Here is a 16,924-nt window from a genome sequence, read left to right on the forward strand (position 1 = left end):
TTTCTAGAATTTTTTTCTTCAGAATACATTCACTGGAAGCACACTGTTTGATTTTGCTTTTTGGAAATAACTTTTGTGATTCTTCTCATAGATATTTTAAAACCATAACTTAAGAGTAAAAAACTGGTTTCTATTATAGAAAAGTTATACAGGATATTTTACAACCACAACTTCAGTTAATTTCTAACCAGCACTTTTCAAACATAATTAGGAACAATCACAAAAGATCAAGATATTCATAAATCCTGTTTTGAAAGTTGGGGTTTTAGAAAAGGAAAAGAATAGAACAATGTTTCATGTACTGAGTATTAAATCAGATATGTTAAAACTGTAGCGTAATGAAATTTGACTTGTGTTTAAACCTTGGCATTTACTGGCTTTGAAAACTTGGTTATTTAATCTTCTGTTTCCTCATTTATAAAACTAACAGCCTCATGAAGTTTTTCTTGAAGATCGAATGAATTATGGTTAGTATAGTACCTGGCACACAGTAAACATTTAATATTGGTATGTCATCATCATCGTCATCAGAATTCATAGCCATGATTTTTTTTTTTTTCCCCAAGAGGAGACTCGCTCTGTCAACTAGGCTGGACCGCAATGGGGTGATCTCAGCTCACTGCAACCTCCGCTTCCTGGGTTCAAGTGATTCTCCTGCCTCAGCCTCCTGAGTAGCTGGGATTACGGGCAGCTGCTGTCATGCCCAGCTAATTTTTGTATTTTTGCAGAGCTGGAGTTTCACCATGGTTTAACCATATTGGCCAGGCTGGTCTCAAACTCCTGACCTCAGGTGATCCTCCTGCCTCGGCCTCCAAAGGGGTGCAATTACAGGCGTAAGCCACCACGCCCAGCCCATAGCTGTGATAATTTTTAAGCAAATATTTACACGGCACACCATTTTTTTCCCTGTTTAAAATCATAGCCATTATTTTTGAAAGTTTTTGATATCATTTTATGATGACATTCAACAGGGAAAAAATGGTATGCTGTGTAAATATTTGCTTAAAAATTATAGATCAATAAATGTTGAGATATCTGATTGTTGATTATGATTTTGCATTATAATCTTATTTTGCATACTTAAATAGAACCTAAATGGTGACTTTCTTTTCTAGAACTAAAATCAGTAATTATTTTCCAACATAGCATCAAGAATTATTTTAATTTAGATTTTAAAAAATATATTAAATTTTTCAGACATACAAAAACGTATTAAAAATATAATGAACATCAACCTACAGCTTAAGAAATAATATTTCCACTAGAATTGAAGTCCTTCTTCACCTAAGTTATATTTATATATGCAGTAACTTCATATGAAATAAGGAATTCAGAAAATCCTTTGAAGAGCAATTTTAATGGCTCTTTAGTCTTTATTTAAAAAGATAATAGTATTGAACATGGTGACATTTCCGACAGAATGAATATGTCTTTTGTGAATAATTTACCATGGAAATCTCATAAACCCTGCAAAACTCAAGAGTACCTCTAACTTCCTCTTTCGATAAATACCTTCTGAGCATTGCATAAGAGCATGTGCATGTACTTTTCTACCATTTATTTTTCCTCTTTTCTTACTGCTATATTTTAAGAGCAACAGAATAATAAATACTATTTGTATTGTTCTGTTCATTGTTCAAAGGGAAGTGTCTTTGCACCAGTGTCATAGTTAAGTTTACATGCTAAATTCTAATTTGTAGACCTGTGATTTGAATCACTTGATTACACATTTGTATCAACTATCTTGGATAGATGAAGGATGTTGTTGCTACATCAAGAAGAAATCTATCATTAGAAACATATTTCTTCTCTTTTGCTTTTAAATTGAGTTGTTTTGTTGCCTAATAAAGAAAAAATTACACAGCAAAAATTGCTTTTTTTGTAATTTTGAATTTGATATATTGTTAATTATACAAAAATAGCCCCATTGCCAGGTAGAAAAAGATGTTGGTTGGCATTATTGTAATGTAGCTGAAATAATTAATATTAACCAGTTTCCTAATACAGCTGTATTACAGGGCTTAATCACATGTAAATCTGGTGCTAATTCTTAGGCAGGCATTAAATATTTACAGTGTTCAAATGTGAGCAAAGGAAATAGCAATACTGACTATACATTTGTCCCAACATTTTAAGTTTTGCAGTGTTTGAGATCTTTGGGGGTGTGAGGAGGAATCACAAAAAGAAAGTGATCCCTGACATTTTATTCAGCTGTAACACTCTTACTCCAGTGATGCTTCTTGAATAGTTGTAGGGAAGAGTAATGAAACAGGACAAGTTTCCCCATCACTTTGCCTAGCCTCCCTTTCCTTTCTTTTTTTCTTTCCCCAATCCTTCTTCATCCTAGAGAGACCTGACCTGTGAATTATGTCATGGAACACTAGTATAGCAAAGATCACAAGTAATACCTTAAAATTATAGTTTATCTATGTTAATGTTATTTTATATTCTAGTTTGAATATTTTATAAGTATCATTATTTGTGCTTTTAAGCCCACAAGATGTTTCACATGGAGAAAGTTAGCTTACTTTATTAGTCCAGAAAGCCCAAATTAAGATGATACGGCTGTGGAGAAATGTTTCCTGTATCACTGATACTTACTATGAACAGTGCATAGTATATATGAAACAAATAGATAACATATATGAGATCATATCACAGATCCAAATTTTGAGGTTAAAAGAAAACTTTGCCTTTTGGACATAAAAGTTTGGTTATGAGTTATGGTTGTAAGATGGTTAGCAAATATGGATATATATTCCATGAAGTATTTATTATCTAATTATCTTACATTTGTTTATTTTAGTTGCCAAAACTTGGAAGTCACTTTCCAAACAGGTGAGTTAAAGCTCTTGGTAGATATACACAAATTTTATATGTGCATGCATATATACATATATAATTAAAATATATTTCATAAAATATATTATGTATTTTTATATATCTTATGATTTTTTGGCAAATCAAATCACATCAGAGTTCCTTTTTTTATCCTCCAGATTGTCAGAAAATAAAAAGGTGGACGTTTCTAAGGGTTGGTGAAAATGTAGATTACTGGTAAATCTCATGTGTTGGTATACTCACTTTGGAAAACAATTTGGCATTATCTACTAAAATTGGCGATATGCCTACCCTATACCTAGTAAATGCATGCCTGCATTTAAATTCTGCAGTAGTGCATGCACATGTACCTTGTAAAGTTGAACTTGAATAGACTCTGTGATCTAGTAATTTCTATACTAAATACACTCGTATCTAGCATATACCAGTGTATATACCTAGGGAAATTCTTGCTTATATGCAGGAGAGGTTCACAAGAATGTTTATAGATTATATATCATGGCCCCAAAACTTTAATGTATCAATACTATACCATAAATAAACGTTGATATATTCATATAGTATACTACACAATAGTGAAAACAAATGAATTATAACAGTGCTTTAACTAAATAAGTCTCAGAAACATGATGGTAAAGAAAATAAGCAGTTCAAAAATACAAAGTATAATTCTATTTGTATAAAGTCCAAAACTGAGAAAGTAAAATCATATTATTTAGGATACATTCATACGTGGGAAAACAAAGGAATAATTAACATTAAATTCAAGAAAGTATTCATCTTCAGGATGATAGCAGGGAATATCATCAGTGATGGGCTCAAAGAGGCTTTAAAGTACTGCTAATTTTCTATTTTTTAAGTTAACTATTTCTTAACTATAAATTGCATATATATTCCTTTTATATTTTTATAGATATGATTTTTTTTTAAAAAAAAAGAATATTAGAAATCTAGGGAACGTCCTTAACTAGTTAAAGGGAATCCTCCAAAAGCCTGCAGCAAATGTCATGGTCATTTGTGAAACTTGAGAGACATTGTCTTTAAAGTTAGGTATATTAGTCCCCGTTTATCAGTGGGTAATATGCTGTAAGACCCCTGGTAATGAATGCTGAAAATTTGGAAAGTACTGAACCCTATATATACTATGTTATTTCAATTTGGTAGACGAGAGAACTACTAAGTGCCTAACAGGTGGGTAGCATATACAGCGTGGATATACTGGGTAAAGGGATGATTCACATCCTGGATAGGACAGAGCTGGACAGTGTGAGATTTCATCATGCTACACAGAACAGTGCGCAACTTAAAACTTAGGAATTGTTTATTTTTGGAACTTTCTATTGAATGTTTTTGGACTGCAGTTGACTGAGGGTCACAGAAACTGTAGAAAGCTAAGCCTCAAATAAGGGGGAACTACTGTACAGTGCAAATATGCCTGCTGTCACAACTGTTCCATAGCATTTTACTGGAAGTCTGGGCTAGTATAGTATACTAGGGCTGCTATGACAAAATATCACAGATTGAGTGGGTTTAACACCAGACATTTATTTTCTCACGGTTCTGGGGGCTTGAAGTCTGAGATCCAGGTGTCAACAGGTTAGTTTCTTCTGAGGCCTCTCTCCTTAGCTTTTAGGTGGCAATCTTCTTCCTCTGTCTTCACATGGTCTTTCCTCTGGGCATGTCTGTGTCCTAATCTCTTCTTATAAGGACGTCAGTCATATTGGATTAGGGCTCATCCTGATGACCTTATATAATAACCTAATTACCTCTTTAAAGAAAGGTCCTCTCTGCAAAACAGTCAGATTGTGAGGTACTGGGGCTTAGGACTTCAACATATGAATGGGGGAGAGGGGCACAATTGAGACCATAATATGTAGTATGAAAAAAAGAAGAGGCTCTAAGGATTAGAATAGAGGCATAGAATAGAATGTGATTGGAAGAAAAATGTAAAAATACATAAATTTTAGATTTGTTTAAATTTAATAAAAGTCTAGCAAGATTGCTACTGGATATAACAGCAATAAACCAAAGTTAAGAAGATGCTCCACACCAGCGAGAGCAATTAGAAACTAGTATTGAATAAAATGCATTTCATAGTAGAAACGAGAACTATTAGGTACTTAAAAGCAATGCCTAACAGAAGATGTACAAAACATTATTAAATTATGTTTTTAAAAATACAAGTAAATGGAGAACTGTATCATGTTCATACTGGTAATACGCCATTTCCTTATGATAATGATCCTCCAAATCTTATCTATAAATTCAATGTAACTCCAATTAAAATCCCAACCAAATTGATCCGAAATTAACTTTTAAAATTAATCTGGATGAGTAAGGGCCCCAAAATATTTAGAACAATTCTGAAAAGGAAAGAGGAAAAAAAAATCCATTGAGATGAGAATGATGGGGTTTATCACATATCAAGATTAGAAATAGAGCTATAATAAATAAAGTAGTATTACATCATTGCAAAGATATTTTTAAAAACTAGATCAAGGTAATAGAATATAGAATCCAGAAACAGATCCAGGTATATATAGGTAGATCTGTAAATCAGTGGCAGAAAGATTGACCTCTCAATCATAGATGTTTGAATAATAACTTTTCCATGGAGGGGGCAAATTAGGCCTCAGATTTACTACCATATACAAAAACTAATTTCAGATGGATTAAGTTCTTATTTGTGACAAAAATTCTCTAAGATTAAAAGCAAAAATGAGAGGCATGAGAGGTTTTTTTTTTTTTAGATAAGACACAAAGCAAAACTCAAAATTATTGGCAATGTTTACTAAATTAAATATTTGAAAGCTTAGCATCAAAACACAGTGTAAACAATGTTAAAAGATGTATGATGGATGGGAGGATATGCATGCAGCATATTAACAGAAGAGGGTAAGTGTCTTGCAGTCATGTAGAACCCCTTTTTTTATCTTTGTAAAAAAGATAATTGGCTTAATAAGAAAAAAATAGACAAACATACCTACAGTGGCCACTGAATATATGTAAAGGAGGTCAACCTTACTAGTAACTTAGGGTGTGCAAATTAAACCAATGATATGTTACTATTTCACACCCACCAGATTGTTAGCTTCCAGAAATCTGATAATACCGATAATTAGCAAGGAGAACAAGAAGGAACCAGGTGAGAATATAAACTGGTGTATTTACTCTTTGATTTTTTTTGAGATAGAGTCTCTCCCTGTCACCCAGGCTGGAGTGCAGTGGCACGATCTTGGCTCACTCCATCTTCTGCCTCCTGGGCTCAAGTGATCCCCCCACCTCAGCCTCCTGAGTAGCTGGGACCACAGGCACACACCACCATGCCCAGCTAATTTTCGCATTTTTAGTAGAGACAGGGTTTTGCTCTGTCACCCAGGCTGGGGTAGATTTACTTTTGAGTGAAATTTGGCAATACCTAATAATGTTGAAAATGCATATGAGAAATCCCTCTTGTAGAAATGCATACTGAGAAATGTTTTCAGATTTGCCACAGAAATCCTATATATCAGATCGCCCCCTTCCCGTGAAGCTTCGTCTGTATTTACAGCCACTCTCCATCACTCATTGCTCACATTACTTCCTGAGCTCTGCCTCCTGTTAGATCAGTGGCAGCATTAGATTCTCATAGGAGCCCAAACCCTATTGTGAACTGGCATGTGAGGGATCTAAGTTGTGTGCTTCTTATGAGAATCTAATGCCTGATGATCTGTCACTGTCTCCCATCACCCCCAGATAGGACCATCTAGTTGCAAGAAAACAAGCTCAGGACTCCCACTGATTGTACATGATGATGAGATGTATAATTATTTCATTATATGTTACATTGTAATAATAATAGAAATAGAGTGCACAATAAATGTTATGCACTTGAATCATCCCCAGAACATTTCCTCTTCCTCCCTCCTGGTCTGTGGAAAAATTGTCTTCCAAGAAACCAGTCCCTGGTGCCAAAAAGGTTGGGGACTGCTGCTATATGTGTTTCCTGAACATCAATTGTAATAGCAAAAATTTGGGAACAATATGTCAATCATCAGGCAGGTGAATGAAAAATTTGTGAAATAGAGAAACCCAGGATAAATGTAGAATTACAGAGTGAAAATGAATAAATACATTATAGCTATGTGTATTAACATGAGTAGAACTAGAAAACAAGGTTGAGTAAAAGGGCAAGTTGCAAAATAATATTAACTGACAGTCATTTAAAGTGCAAATACCTTTTCAAAGGTCCATGAAGTCAAAACTATTTTCATCATAATATTGAGAAGATACTTGTTTTATTCACTGTCATTCTCTCATGAGTGTATGGTGGAGTTTTCTTTTTCTTTTTCTTTTTTTTATTATTTTTTTATTTTTAGTAGAGAGGGGGTTTCACCGTGGTCTCCATCTCCTGACCTCGTGATCCGCCCGCCTCGGCCTCCCAAAGTGCTGGGATTACAGGTGTGAGCTGCCGTGCCCGGCCTGTATAGTGGAATTTTCTAGAGGCTGTTTGGTAATGATGCCATTGCTCTACCAACTAATGGAATGTGTGTTTGTGTTTTATTGTGTTTTAAAAATTTGTTTTTATTTTCAAATAAATTAAATATTGATAGATATAACCCATATAGACAATATCTCTTTTGGGTCCATAATATTTTTAAGAATGTGAAGAGTTTCCTTTCAGAACTGCTACTATAGACAACTGCTGTGTAGCCATTAAAATGAAAATGAAGAATATTTGACAGGAAAATATGCTCACTATAATATATTAAATGTAAAGGGTAAATTATAAAACAGTATGTAGAGAATGATTTAATATTTGCAACAACAACAAAAATACTATAGAAATATGCCTAGCTGGAGAATCAGACTAAAATGATGTTAAAACGTGTGTGTGTGTGTGTGTGTGTGTGTGTGTGTGTGTGTGTGTGTGTGTTTAACTTGCCACCCCTAGAGACAATTAACTTTAGTCTAAAACTTAAGTTTGTCATCCCTGGATTACAATTAGTTTTTATTTTCTGTACTTACTAATTTTTCTATAATATATCTCTATTAACTGTATAATTTTTTTAATAGTACTTATTTAAGAAAATTATGTAACTCCTTTAAAAGGCAACTATAATTCTAGGAGACTGACTTTAATTCAGCAAATATTTATTTTCTACCTACAATTTAATTCTGACGCTAACCACTCCGAGTTTCAGCATGGTGCCTACCAAGACTGCCCTCATTTCAGATGCTTGTTGCAAGTTTCGGGGCTCCAGGCCACCCACACTCTGACCTTACTGTCTACAAGTCTAGGAAGTTGCCACAGCTCCCCTCAGGTTTAATGATTTGCTAGAATGAATCATAGAACTCAGAAAATGCAGTACCTATGGTTATGGTTTTATTAGATAGAATACAGAGTAAGACCAGCCAGCTGAAGAGAGAGGGCAAGGTCTGGGAAGGTCCTGAACACAGAGCTTCTATGCCTTCTTTGAGAACATGGAGTTGGGGTGTGTCACCGTCCTAGCACAGCAGTGTGTTCAACAACCAGAAAGCTCCTCTGAGCTTAGTGCTTAGAATTTTTATTAGGGTTTCATTACATAGGCATGATTGAATTATTGGCTGTGTGATTGAACTTAATCTGTAGCCTCTCTCTTCTCCCCAGAGGTCAAGCTCACTAAAGCCCCAACTCTGTAATCACACTTATTCTTTCTGGTAAGCAGTTCCCCTCCTGAGTCATCTCCTTAGCATAAACTCGGGTATGAACCAAGGATTTAGAGTCTGCTCCCAGGACCCAGGGACAAAGGCCAAATTCTTTATAATATGGCACTGCTACATACGAAACCAAGCTGGGAGTTTGGAGTAGGGAGAGAGATTCCTGACATGGGTGGAAATATAAAAATTTTAATAAATTTTAGAGGTCCTTAAAGTTAACAGAGAAGTCAAGATGAATGTGTTGATTGGATGATTTAGACCAGGAGAAACTAGATTATTACTAAAATAAGCTACTTGGTGTCAGTAAGGATCTGGGCTCTGTCATTTATTAGTTCTGTGACCTTGGGTGTTACTTATCCACTTTAAGTCTCGGTAAAATATGCATAATGAGGATTGTTTTTAGAATGAAGTTATTATATGAGCCTATTGTCAAACCCATAGAGGGCACCCAATAAAAGGTAGCTTTGATTTTTCAGTCTTACACTGTAGCTGAGTTTAAGTTAGAACAGATGAGGTTGGAAGACATGGAAACAGTTAAAATGGAGAAAGATTAGTTAATATTTATACAGTTACAATAGAGATGGTATAAATTAAGCTATGTAAAATTTATTCAGAATGTTGTTTTTTAAGTTTTTTTATATTTTTTTGAGACAGGTCTCACTCTGTTTGCCTAGGCTGGAGTGCAGTGGTGTGATCATGGCTCACTATAGCTTCGACTTCCTGGGCTCAAGTGATTTTTACACCTCAGCCTCCTGAGTAAGCTGGGACTATAGATGAACGCCACCGTGCCCAGTTAATTGTTTGTCTGTTTGTTTGTTTGTGAAATGGGGTTTTGCCATGTTGCCCAGGCTGGTCTAAAACTCTTGGATTCAGGGGATCTACCCACCTCAGCCTCCCAAAGTGCTGAGATTATAGGCCTGAGCCACTGAGTCTAGCCCAGAATGTTTTATTTAATCTCTCAATCTAACAAAAATATTTGAGTTTACTGTTGTCTAAACAATAAATATCCCAGTTTCTCATTACAATTCGCACCTGAATTATTCTGTGCCATTGCTATTCTATAATCAGATGCACTGATTATCTGCTGGCATCTTTTACCTGCAGTGCATATACAGAAACGTGAAAAAAACAAACACAAGAATCCACATATGGGCTTCAAGGTGTCCATAAATCCCCTAAAAATGCTGTTCCTGCCTTTGACATACCAAGAATTTTTCCTCCTGCTAGCTCAGCTTTGCAGTTAAACAAAAATGATTTGTAAATGTCAGAAAGCATTTTTAGGTACAACTGCGTCAGAAATGGTTTGTCTGAAATGCCTTCCAAACTTCAATGTGTGTAAAAATTAGAAGATGTTGTTAAAAATGCAGGTTGTGGTTCAGTAGGTCTGGGATGGGCACTGAGATTCTGCGTTTCGCACAAGCTCTCAGGTGATGCTCAAACTATTGGGGAGCCACATGCTCTGAGGAGTGGGTGTCAGATCTGAAAATAGAAGTGGGTTCTGTGTTTGTCTAATGTGTTTCTAAGCAGACTAACTTTGTTGTTTCAAATTATTTCAAGTTATCTCACCATCTTTTAATCATTTTTCTTCACAATTAATCAAATTATAGTTTTCACTTAGTTGTTTTTAACAGACTATACACAATAAATTCAAAATTGATTTAGCATATGAGTAATGATTCAAATGTCTAAATTCTCCAATAGTTTCCGAGCAGCAGTGATAGTTTGACTTTTTTAAAAAAGAAGAAGCTAAGCAGCAGTTGAAGTCTGTGTTCTTTAATATTTAAGTTAAAATTAGAAACAAATTGAAACAGTGACCACAATGACTCAGTACCCTTGTCTTTCTGCTTCATCCAATGTTATCATTCTCTAAGTCACTAACCGTTAAAATACTCTTCATTCCTTTCTAACATAATTCTTTGTTCATTTACTTCCTCTACACAAAGCTCTCTAAATCCAAACGTGTTACAAAGAAGAGACGTTACGTGAAGCCGGGTGATGTGACCATCTCCGACCTTGATATGGAAATCCATGTTTTTCCATGGTTTTCCTAAAACGATTCCTTTATAACCGGCTCCAGAACTTAAACTCACTGTTTTATCTTGATTTGGTTGTCTTATGTATAACCTCCCGTTATTCAACTTATCTGAAATTTTAGTTAGCTCTAATTAAATTTAATGTAGCCTCTTCATCATTTATTTTATGTTTGAACCGTGGGCAAATACTGGGTTGTGCGCTTGAATGAACCACAGGCATAACATAGGATAAATAATGCCATGTTTCAGGTCTTTTAAGTGGAGAATTTTGCATGGACATTTAAACATGTTTTTGATCTATTTTATTAGTAAGTGGTTTACCAATTCATCAGTAGTATAATAACTTCTGTCATAGGAATTAAATCAAATGCTCGCAGAAACACCACCAGTTTGGAAAGGCTCATCGAAGCTATTTCGAAATCTTAAAGAAAGAGGTGAGTTAACCTTAGTACTTGTTCTTTTTTTAAACTATATTATGTATACTATTTATATATGCATATTTTCCCATACCTAAAATAATTTTTAAATTACATCTATGTGTATGCATAGAGAAAAAACTGAAGAAGAAAACAGCAAAATATTAACATTTCTGGGTATTAATGTTGCTTTTGGGTAATTCCACCCTTCATTAAGGGTGGTTTTCATGTTATTGTTTATATATTATTTGTATCTTCCAAATTTTTTATATATCAGAATGGACTTACATAGTTTAAAAAATTGTTCTTCAACCATATCAAAAAGTATATTTTATATTTACCCAAAGAAAACATTTCACAAAAATACTAGATCTTCAAAGGTCTGTTTTTCTTCCTTCCATTTTGCTCTGAGGGAATTATAGATGCTCCTAAACTAATTAACAGGAAAAATTTAGTGGATGTGTCCTTTGACAGCCTAATTTGGACATGTTTCCTTTAAAGGCCAACACTTACTGCAAATATACCTGTTTCAACTTACTCTATTATCAATATCAATATTAGCTTAATTCATTAATTTAAACATTTCCTGGCAATCAAATTATATGGCTTTTATTGTAATTTTCTTTTACAGGGTACCTTTTTACACATTTGTAGAAAAAATTTAATCTTTTTAATCTTAAAAAGTAATATTTCTTGGAAATATATTTTTTGTATCCTCAAATACAGGAATATGCAAAATAAAAATGTTAAAGAAATTACATAAGCAGTTATATTTTCCCTTTTCATCGATTTGAACCAATATTGGTTTGAAAATAATGTACTTCAGCCTGAAGACAAATACTTTGAAGGAGTAGTTATAATTCATATATTTTATTTAAGTAGAATTAGAAAGTTCATATTGCTTCCACGTGGTTTACATAGAATCTGAAAGGAAGAGACACCATATCTTTTATTGTAGGTGTTTCATAAGTAAGATTTTTAAATCTTCAAGAAACCTAGGCCAAAGTGTCTTAAAAAAATCTTAGAAATTTTTTTCCTAGATGTTGTCTTAAAGATTGCCATTCAGATCTTAGGGTGAGATAATAGAATGAGGAAAATTCAAAACTCATAAGGATCAAGTAAGTATGGTGAATTTCAAACATTTTTCTTAATAGACCTCATGGGAAAATACAAATTGGATCAAATATAATCTGAGAAAAATAATGCATAGAAGAAAGAACCTTTTTTAAGTTAAGGGGAGGGTTTAATCTGGAAGTCCTAGGTTTAGGCATATCCTAATCTTTCTCATGTTATACACATGTTTGCATTTTTTTCCCCAGGGGATAGAATCTATGCTGCGCCACTATGACGGAAATACTCTGTTTCTGTGCTGTCTCTTATGGTAGCTACTAGCCGCATATGGCTGTTGAGCACTTGAAATGTGTCTAGCGTAACTGAGGAACTTATTTTTAGTTGTATTTGATTTTAAGTATTTTAAATTTAAATAGCTACACCCTGTAGTACAATGCGTATCTGTATCATATTAATTAGATCATCAGGGTGATGCATGATCCCAGAAAGTTTTAGAATCATTAGGTTAGGTAAAATAGAGAAGTTAGAAGAGCCTTGCTTTTTTTAAATAGTGATTAAGTGGCAGAGAAATTTTAAGACTAAATCTTTAGAGCTATTGAAGACTAATTTTATTTTTATTTTTGTTTTATTTTATTTATTTATTGAGTCAGGGTCTCATTTTGTCACCCAGGCGGGAGTGCAGTGGTGCCATCATGGCTCATTGCAGCCTTGACCTCCTGGGCTTAAGTGATTCTTCCCCCTCATTTTTTGAGTTTTTGTAGAGACAAAGTCTCACTTTGTTGCCCAGGCTGGTTTTGAACTTCTGGACTCAAACGGTCCTCTTGCCTCGGCCTCCCAAAAGTGCTGAGATTATAGGTGTGAGCCACCATGCCTGGCTAAAGACTAATTTTAAAATTGTAAGTTTATCTACTTAAAATATTACCTCGAGAGAAAATGTTATGCATTTAAATAATAAAAAAATTGATATGCATTCATGAAAACATGTATTGTAGAGACTTAATTATAACAGCCAACTGCAATGTATTGTGTATAGGAATTAAGCCATGTAATGCTTTTAAGGAACTTCCCTTAAAATTTGTTTTGATTGAATTTTCGAAAGAAACCTAGTTGGCATCTTTCTTATCCTCTGTTGCTAAAGATCACACCATTACTATATGCCTGGCTTTTTTTTTTATTTTTTGATCCTGCACGCCATAAATAAATTGAAGAGTTAGTTTTATAGTATTCTGTTTGTATAATTGGAAAGCATTAAAAATATACTGTTCATCTTCAGTAGTAGTTTCTCTTTTCCTTGACCATTTTTATTAAATTATAATATATCATGGGTTTCACTTCATTTTTCTTCCCTGTGGTTTAAGCCACCTCAATCACCATGTGATCCTACAGACAAATGCCTACCATGATAGTCATGGTCTGGACACTCACTATTAAGTAGTCCTTTCCTTGAGGGAAATCTTGAGTTAACTATCAAATAAAAGATGCATAACAGTTATTAAAGTTCTTTATATCAACCAACATCTCTTGTGTATTCTACCAGGTCAACTAGAACAACAGTCAGTGAGATGGGATTATGGAGACAGCATGCCCATTTCCCATCCCATTTCCTTTTTTCGCCCCTTCTTTTATGCTCTTCTTTCATTTTTTGAAGGATCCCTACAGACTCTTAAGTATTGTATCTTTATATACATTGACCATTCCAGAATCTTTCTCCCATAACATTCATGGCAATCAACCAGAACTATCTGTCTATAGGTCACAATATTCTAGTATAAACAAAAGAAGGGAATGAATGCTTTCAGGGCCTCCTGGGTAGTGCCCTTCATGTCTCTGACAAACTGCCTGACAGTGACTCCTCTTCTCTTTGTTCTGTAACAAAGAAGACAGCCTCAAAGAACATCAGATAAAATGGAGTTTTAAAGTTCACAATCTGGTTATTTTAAGGATTTTTACACCCTTTTACCAAGCGTCAGAACTATCTGATATCTAAATAAGTATTATAGATACAGATTGCTGATGTCAATCTTCTCAGTATCTACTTGGAAGGTCAGTTGAAGCACTAAATCTAGTTTTGGGTTTTGTATTCCAAAAGCAAGAATTCAAGTAACAGAATGCACTTTTTTATTTACTTCAAAAGCACTCCTTTTAAAATTTGCAAGTATGGAGTTACTGAGAACTCAGGATGCGATGTACAGAAAGTATAAGCCGTTTAATTACAATAAAAACTCTTCAGGGTACATTTAATAGAAGCATCGAAGATAATTTGAAAGCAGAAAAGTGGTAACTATAGATCTTTATTCTTAAAATGCGAAACAAACATCACATTTCTAAGTAACAGGGTCTAAGTGTTTTATCCAAGTGTTACTAAAAAGTAATTAAGCACTTTACAGTGTTAATTAACTATTTCCAACCTTTTTATTTTTACTTGTTTTCTCCTTTAAGCTCTGTTGGACTTGACAACTTTTTTATTTTATGTTAAGAGTCGTACATTAGAAACTAGCAACAAGTTTAAAAGTTACTGCTATAAGTATGCGTTATAATTTTGCTTTTTTTGCCAATATATTTGAGAGCATAATGATTTTATATGGATATCTACAAAGGCATGTGGAACAATTAAAGTAAAATCAAATTTGTTGCTTCTTTTGTTATGATTTTATAATAATGATTGTCATTTAAAATAATACCTAGCATCTATTTTAAACTATAAGCTCATTATTTATAGCATTTATTGCTTCTAGAACAATATTTTATACATATAACTGATACTATTTTTCTTGTAGGTGTGATTTCTTACACAGAATATCTTTTTCTTTTATGTATTTTAACAAGTAAGTATACTTATTACTTTTATTTCTGGATGCAGCTTTATTTTTTAAACAGAATCTTGGAAAGCAGATCTTAGGTTCTCTTACTCTTGAAAATCAATATCCATGCTGTTCTGCAAAATTCATGTTTAATGCCGCAGAAAAATGCTAAGCATAGCACTGTAAAGAGTCAAAAACATAAATGCTACAGCTTATGGTATAGTAATAAATGCTCATAAATTATAAATTTAATATTATGTGTCAATTCTTGTGGTTTTAATCTACCTCAGACTCCAAAGGTCATGACATGTAATAATTTATAAATTCCCTACTGTACTCACTTGAATCATATTTTCTGCCAGACTGATGTGAGAGAGAGTGTCTCTTAACTACTGAGTCTCAGAATACCCATCATTCACATCTAAAACTTCTATTTTCTCCCTCTCAGGTGCAGCATTTCTTCGGAAATATATGAAGTGTTTACTATGTTTTCAGTTAAATTTCTTTACATTTAATGGAGACAATCTGTTATAGTTTACTGTGTTCCAGCCACCTGGCCTTTCTGTTCCTTGAATTGCCGCCTCAGGGATTTGTACCTTCTGCTTCCTGTGCCATCAGTACTTATCCTCAAGATCCCCGTGATAATAAACATCATTTAGGTTTCCTTTCAAATGTGAAGATTTAGCAAATCCTTACTTGGCCAGCCTCTCTAACATAGCTACCTCTCTCTTTATATCTCTTTACTGCGTTGCATATTCTTCATATCAGACTATTTGAAAGTATTATTGCTTTACATGTTCTTTTCTCCCCACACTTGAATGCAAGGTCCATTATGGCAAAGATTTTTTCTTTTTTGTTCATCTCTGTATCAGGAACAGTGTCTCACACATGGTACCCTTCCAAAAAGTAGTTAGTGAATGAATGAAGAAAGGAATACATGAAAGAATACTGCTAGTAGAATTTCCAGTTGTGGAGATGTGTGGAGATGCATGGGAACAAGAACATCAGTAAAACTCTGTCATTAGAAACAATCTAAAAATACCTTGTACTTCTTTGATTAAAAAATTCACACCACTGTGTTATTCTTAACTTTGTAACTTAGCGAGGAATGACGTTAACATTGAGTTCTGTTACAGTAAGTTTTGAGAACAAGGAATATGTACGTGCACTCACATGTGTATTTCAAAAAATATTTTTTTCTCTTGGACTTGTCACCTTGCTCACTGCCTAGACTGAGCCAATTTATCAAGACGGGAATTACAACAGAGAAAGAGTAATTTACACAGAGCTGGCTGTACAGGAGACTGGAGTTTTATTTTTACTCAAATGAGTTTCCCGAGCATTCAGGGATCAGAGTTCTTAAGGATAATTTGGTGGGTAGGGGGTGGGTGAGTCAGGAGCGCTGGTTGGTCAGGTCAAAGATGAAATCATAGGGAGTTGAAGCTTTTCTCTTGAGCTGAGTCAGTTCCTGGGTGAGGACCACAAGACCAGATGAGCCAGTTTATCGCTCTGTGTAGTGACAGCTGATCCATCAAGTGTGGGGTCTGCAAAACATCTCAAGCATAGGTCTTAGGTTTTACAATAGAGATGTTATCCCCAGGAGCAATTTAGGGAGGGTCAGAATCTTGTAGCTCCAGCTGCATGACTCCTAAACCATAATTTCTAATCTTGTGGCTAATTTGTTAGTCCTACAAAGGCAATCTAGTCCCCAGGCAAGAAGGAGGTTTGTTACGGGAAAGAGCTCTTATCATCTTTCTTTTAAACCATAAACTAAGTTCCTCCCAAAGTTAGTTTGGCCTAACTAAACAAGAAGCAACTGAATGAACAAACACAGCTTGGAGATTAAAGCAAGATGGAGTTGGTTAGTCAGATCTCTTTCACTGTCTCCATTATAATTTTGCAATGGCAGTTTCAGACTTTAAACGAAATTAAAATGTTAGTGCTGAAGAACTAGTATTTTACCTTTTGTAATAGGGCTACCTGAGGTTGATCCACTCTGCAAAGCCATAGTAATGAAGCAAGTCCAGTCAATGATGCTACCCTGAGAATGAGAGTGAGTGCAAAGGAGTGTCTCAAAGATGTG

At 34.4% G+C, this 16,924-nt stretch overlaps 1 protein-coding gene across 13 annotated transcripts in view; it reads left to right on the plus strand.

Moving 5' to 3' along the window:
- MICU3 (mitochondrial calcium uptake family member 3) overlaps positions 1 to 16,924 on the plus strand; it is a 94,518-nt gene that overhangs the window by 39,419 nt on the left and 38,175 nt on the right. For 9 of the 13 annotated variants that reach the window (XM_009454850.5, XM_009454855.5, XM_009454851.5 and 6 more), the window contains 3 exons: positions 2,807 to 2,838; positions 10,909 to 10,987; positions 14,818 to 14,865. In XM_009454850.5, coding sequence (XP_009453125.1) covers positions 2,807 to 2,838; positions 10,909 to 10,987; positions 14,818 to 14,865 — 159 coding nt within the window. The remainder of the gene's footprint in view (positions 1 to 2,806; positions 2,839 to 10,908; positions 10,988 to 14,817; positions 14,866 to 16,924) is intronic. The other 4 variants (XM_009454852.5, XM_054657207.2, XM_063816170.1 and 1 more) reach the window with 2 other exon arrangements.

This window comes from Pan troglodytes, chromosome 7 (genome assembly GCF_028858775.2).
Source record: "Pan troglodytes isolate AG18354 chromosome 7, NHGRI_mPanTro3-v2.0_pri, whole genome shotgun sequence".
NCBI classification, from domain to species: Eukaryota; Metazoa; Chordata; class Mammalia; order Primates; family Hominidae; genus Pan; species Pan troglodytes.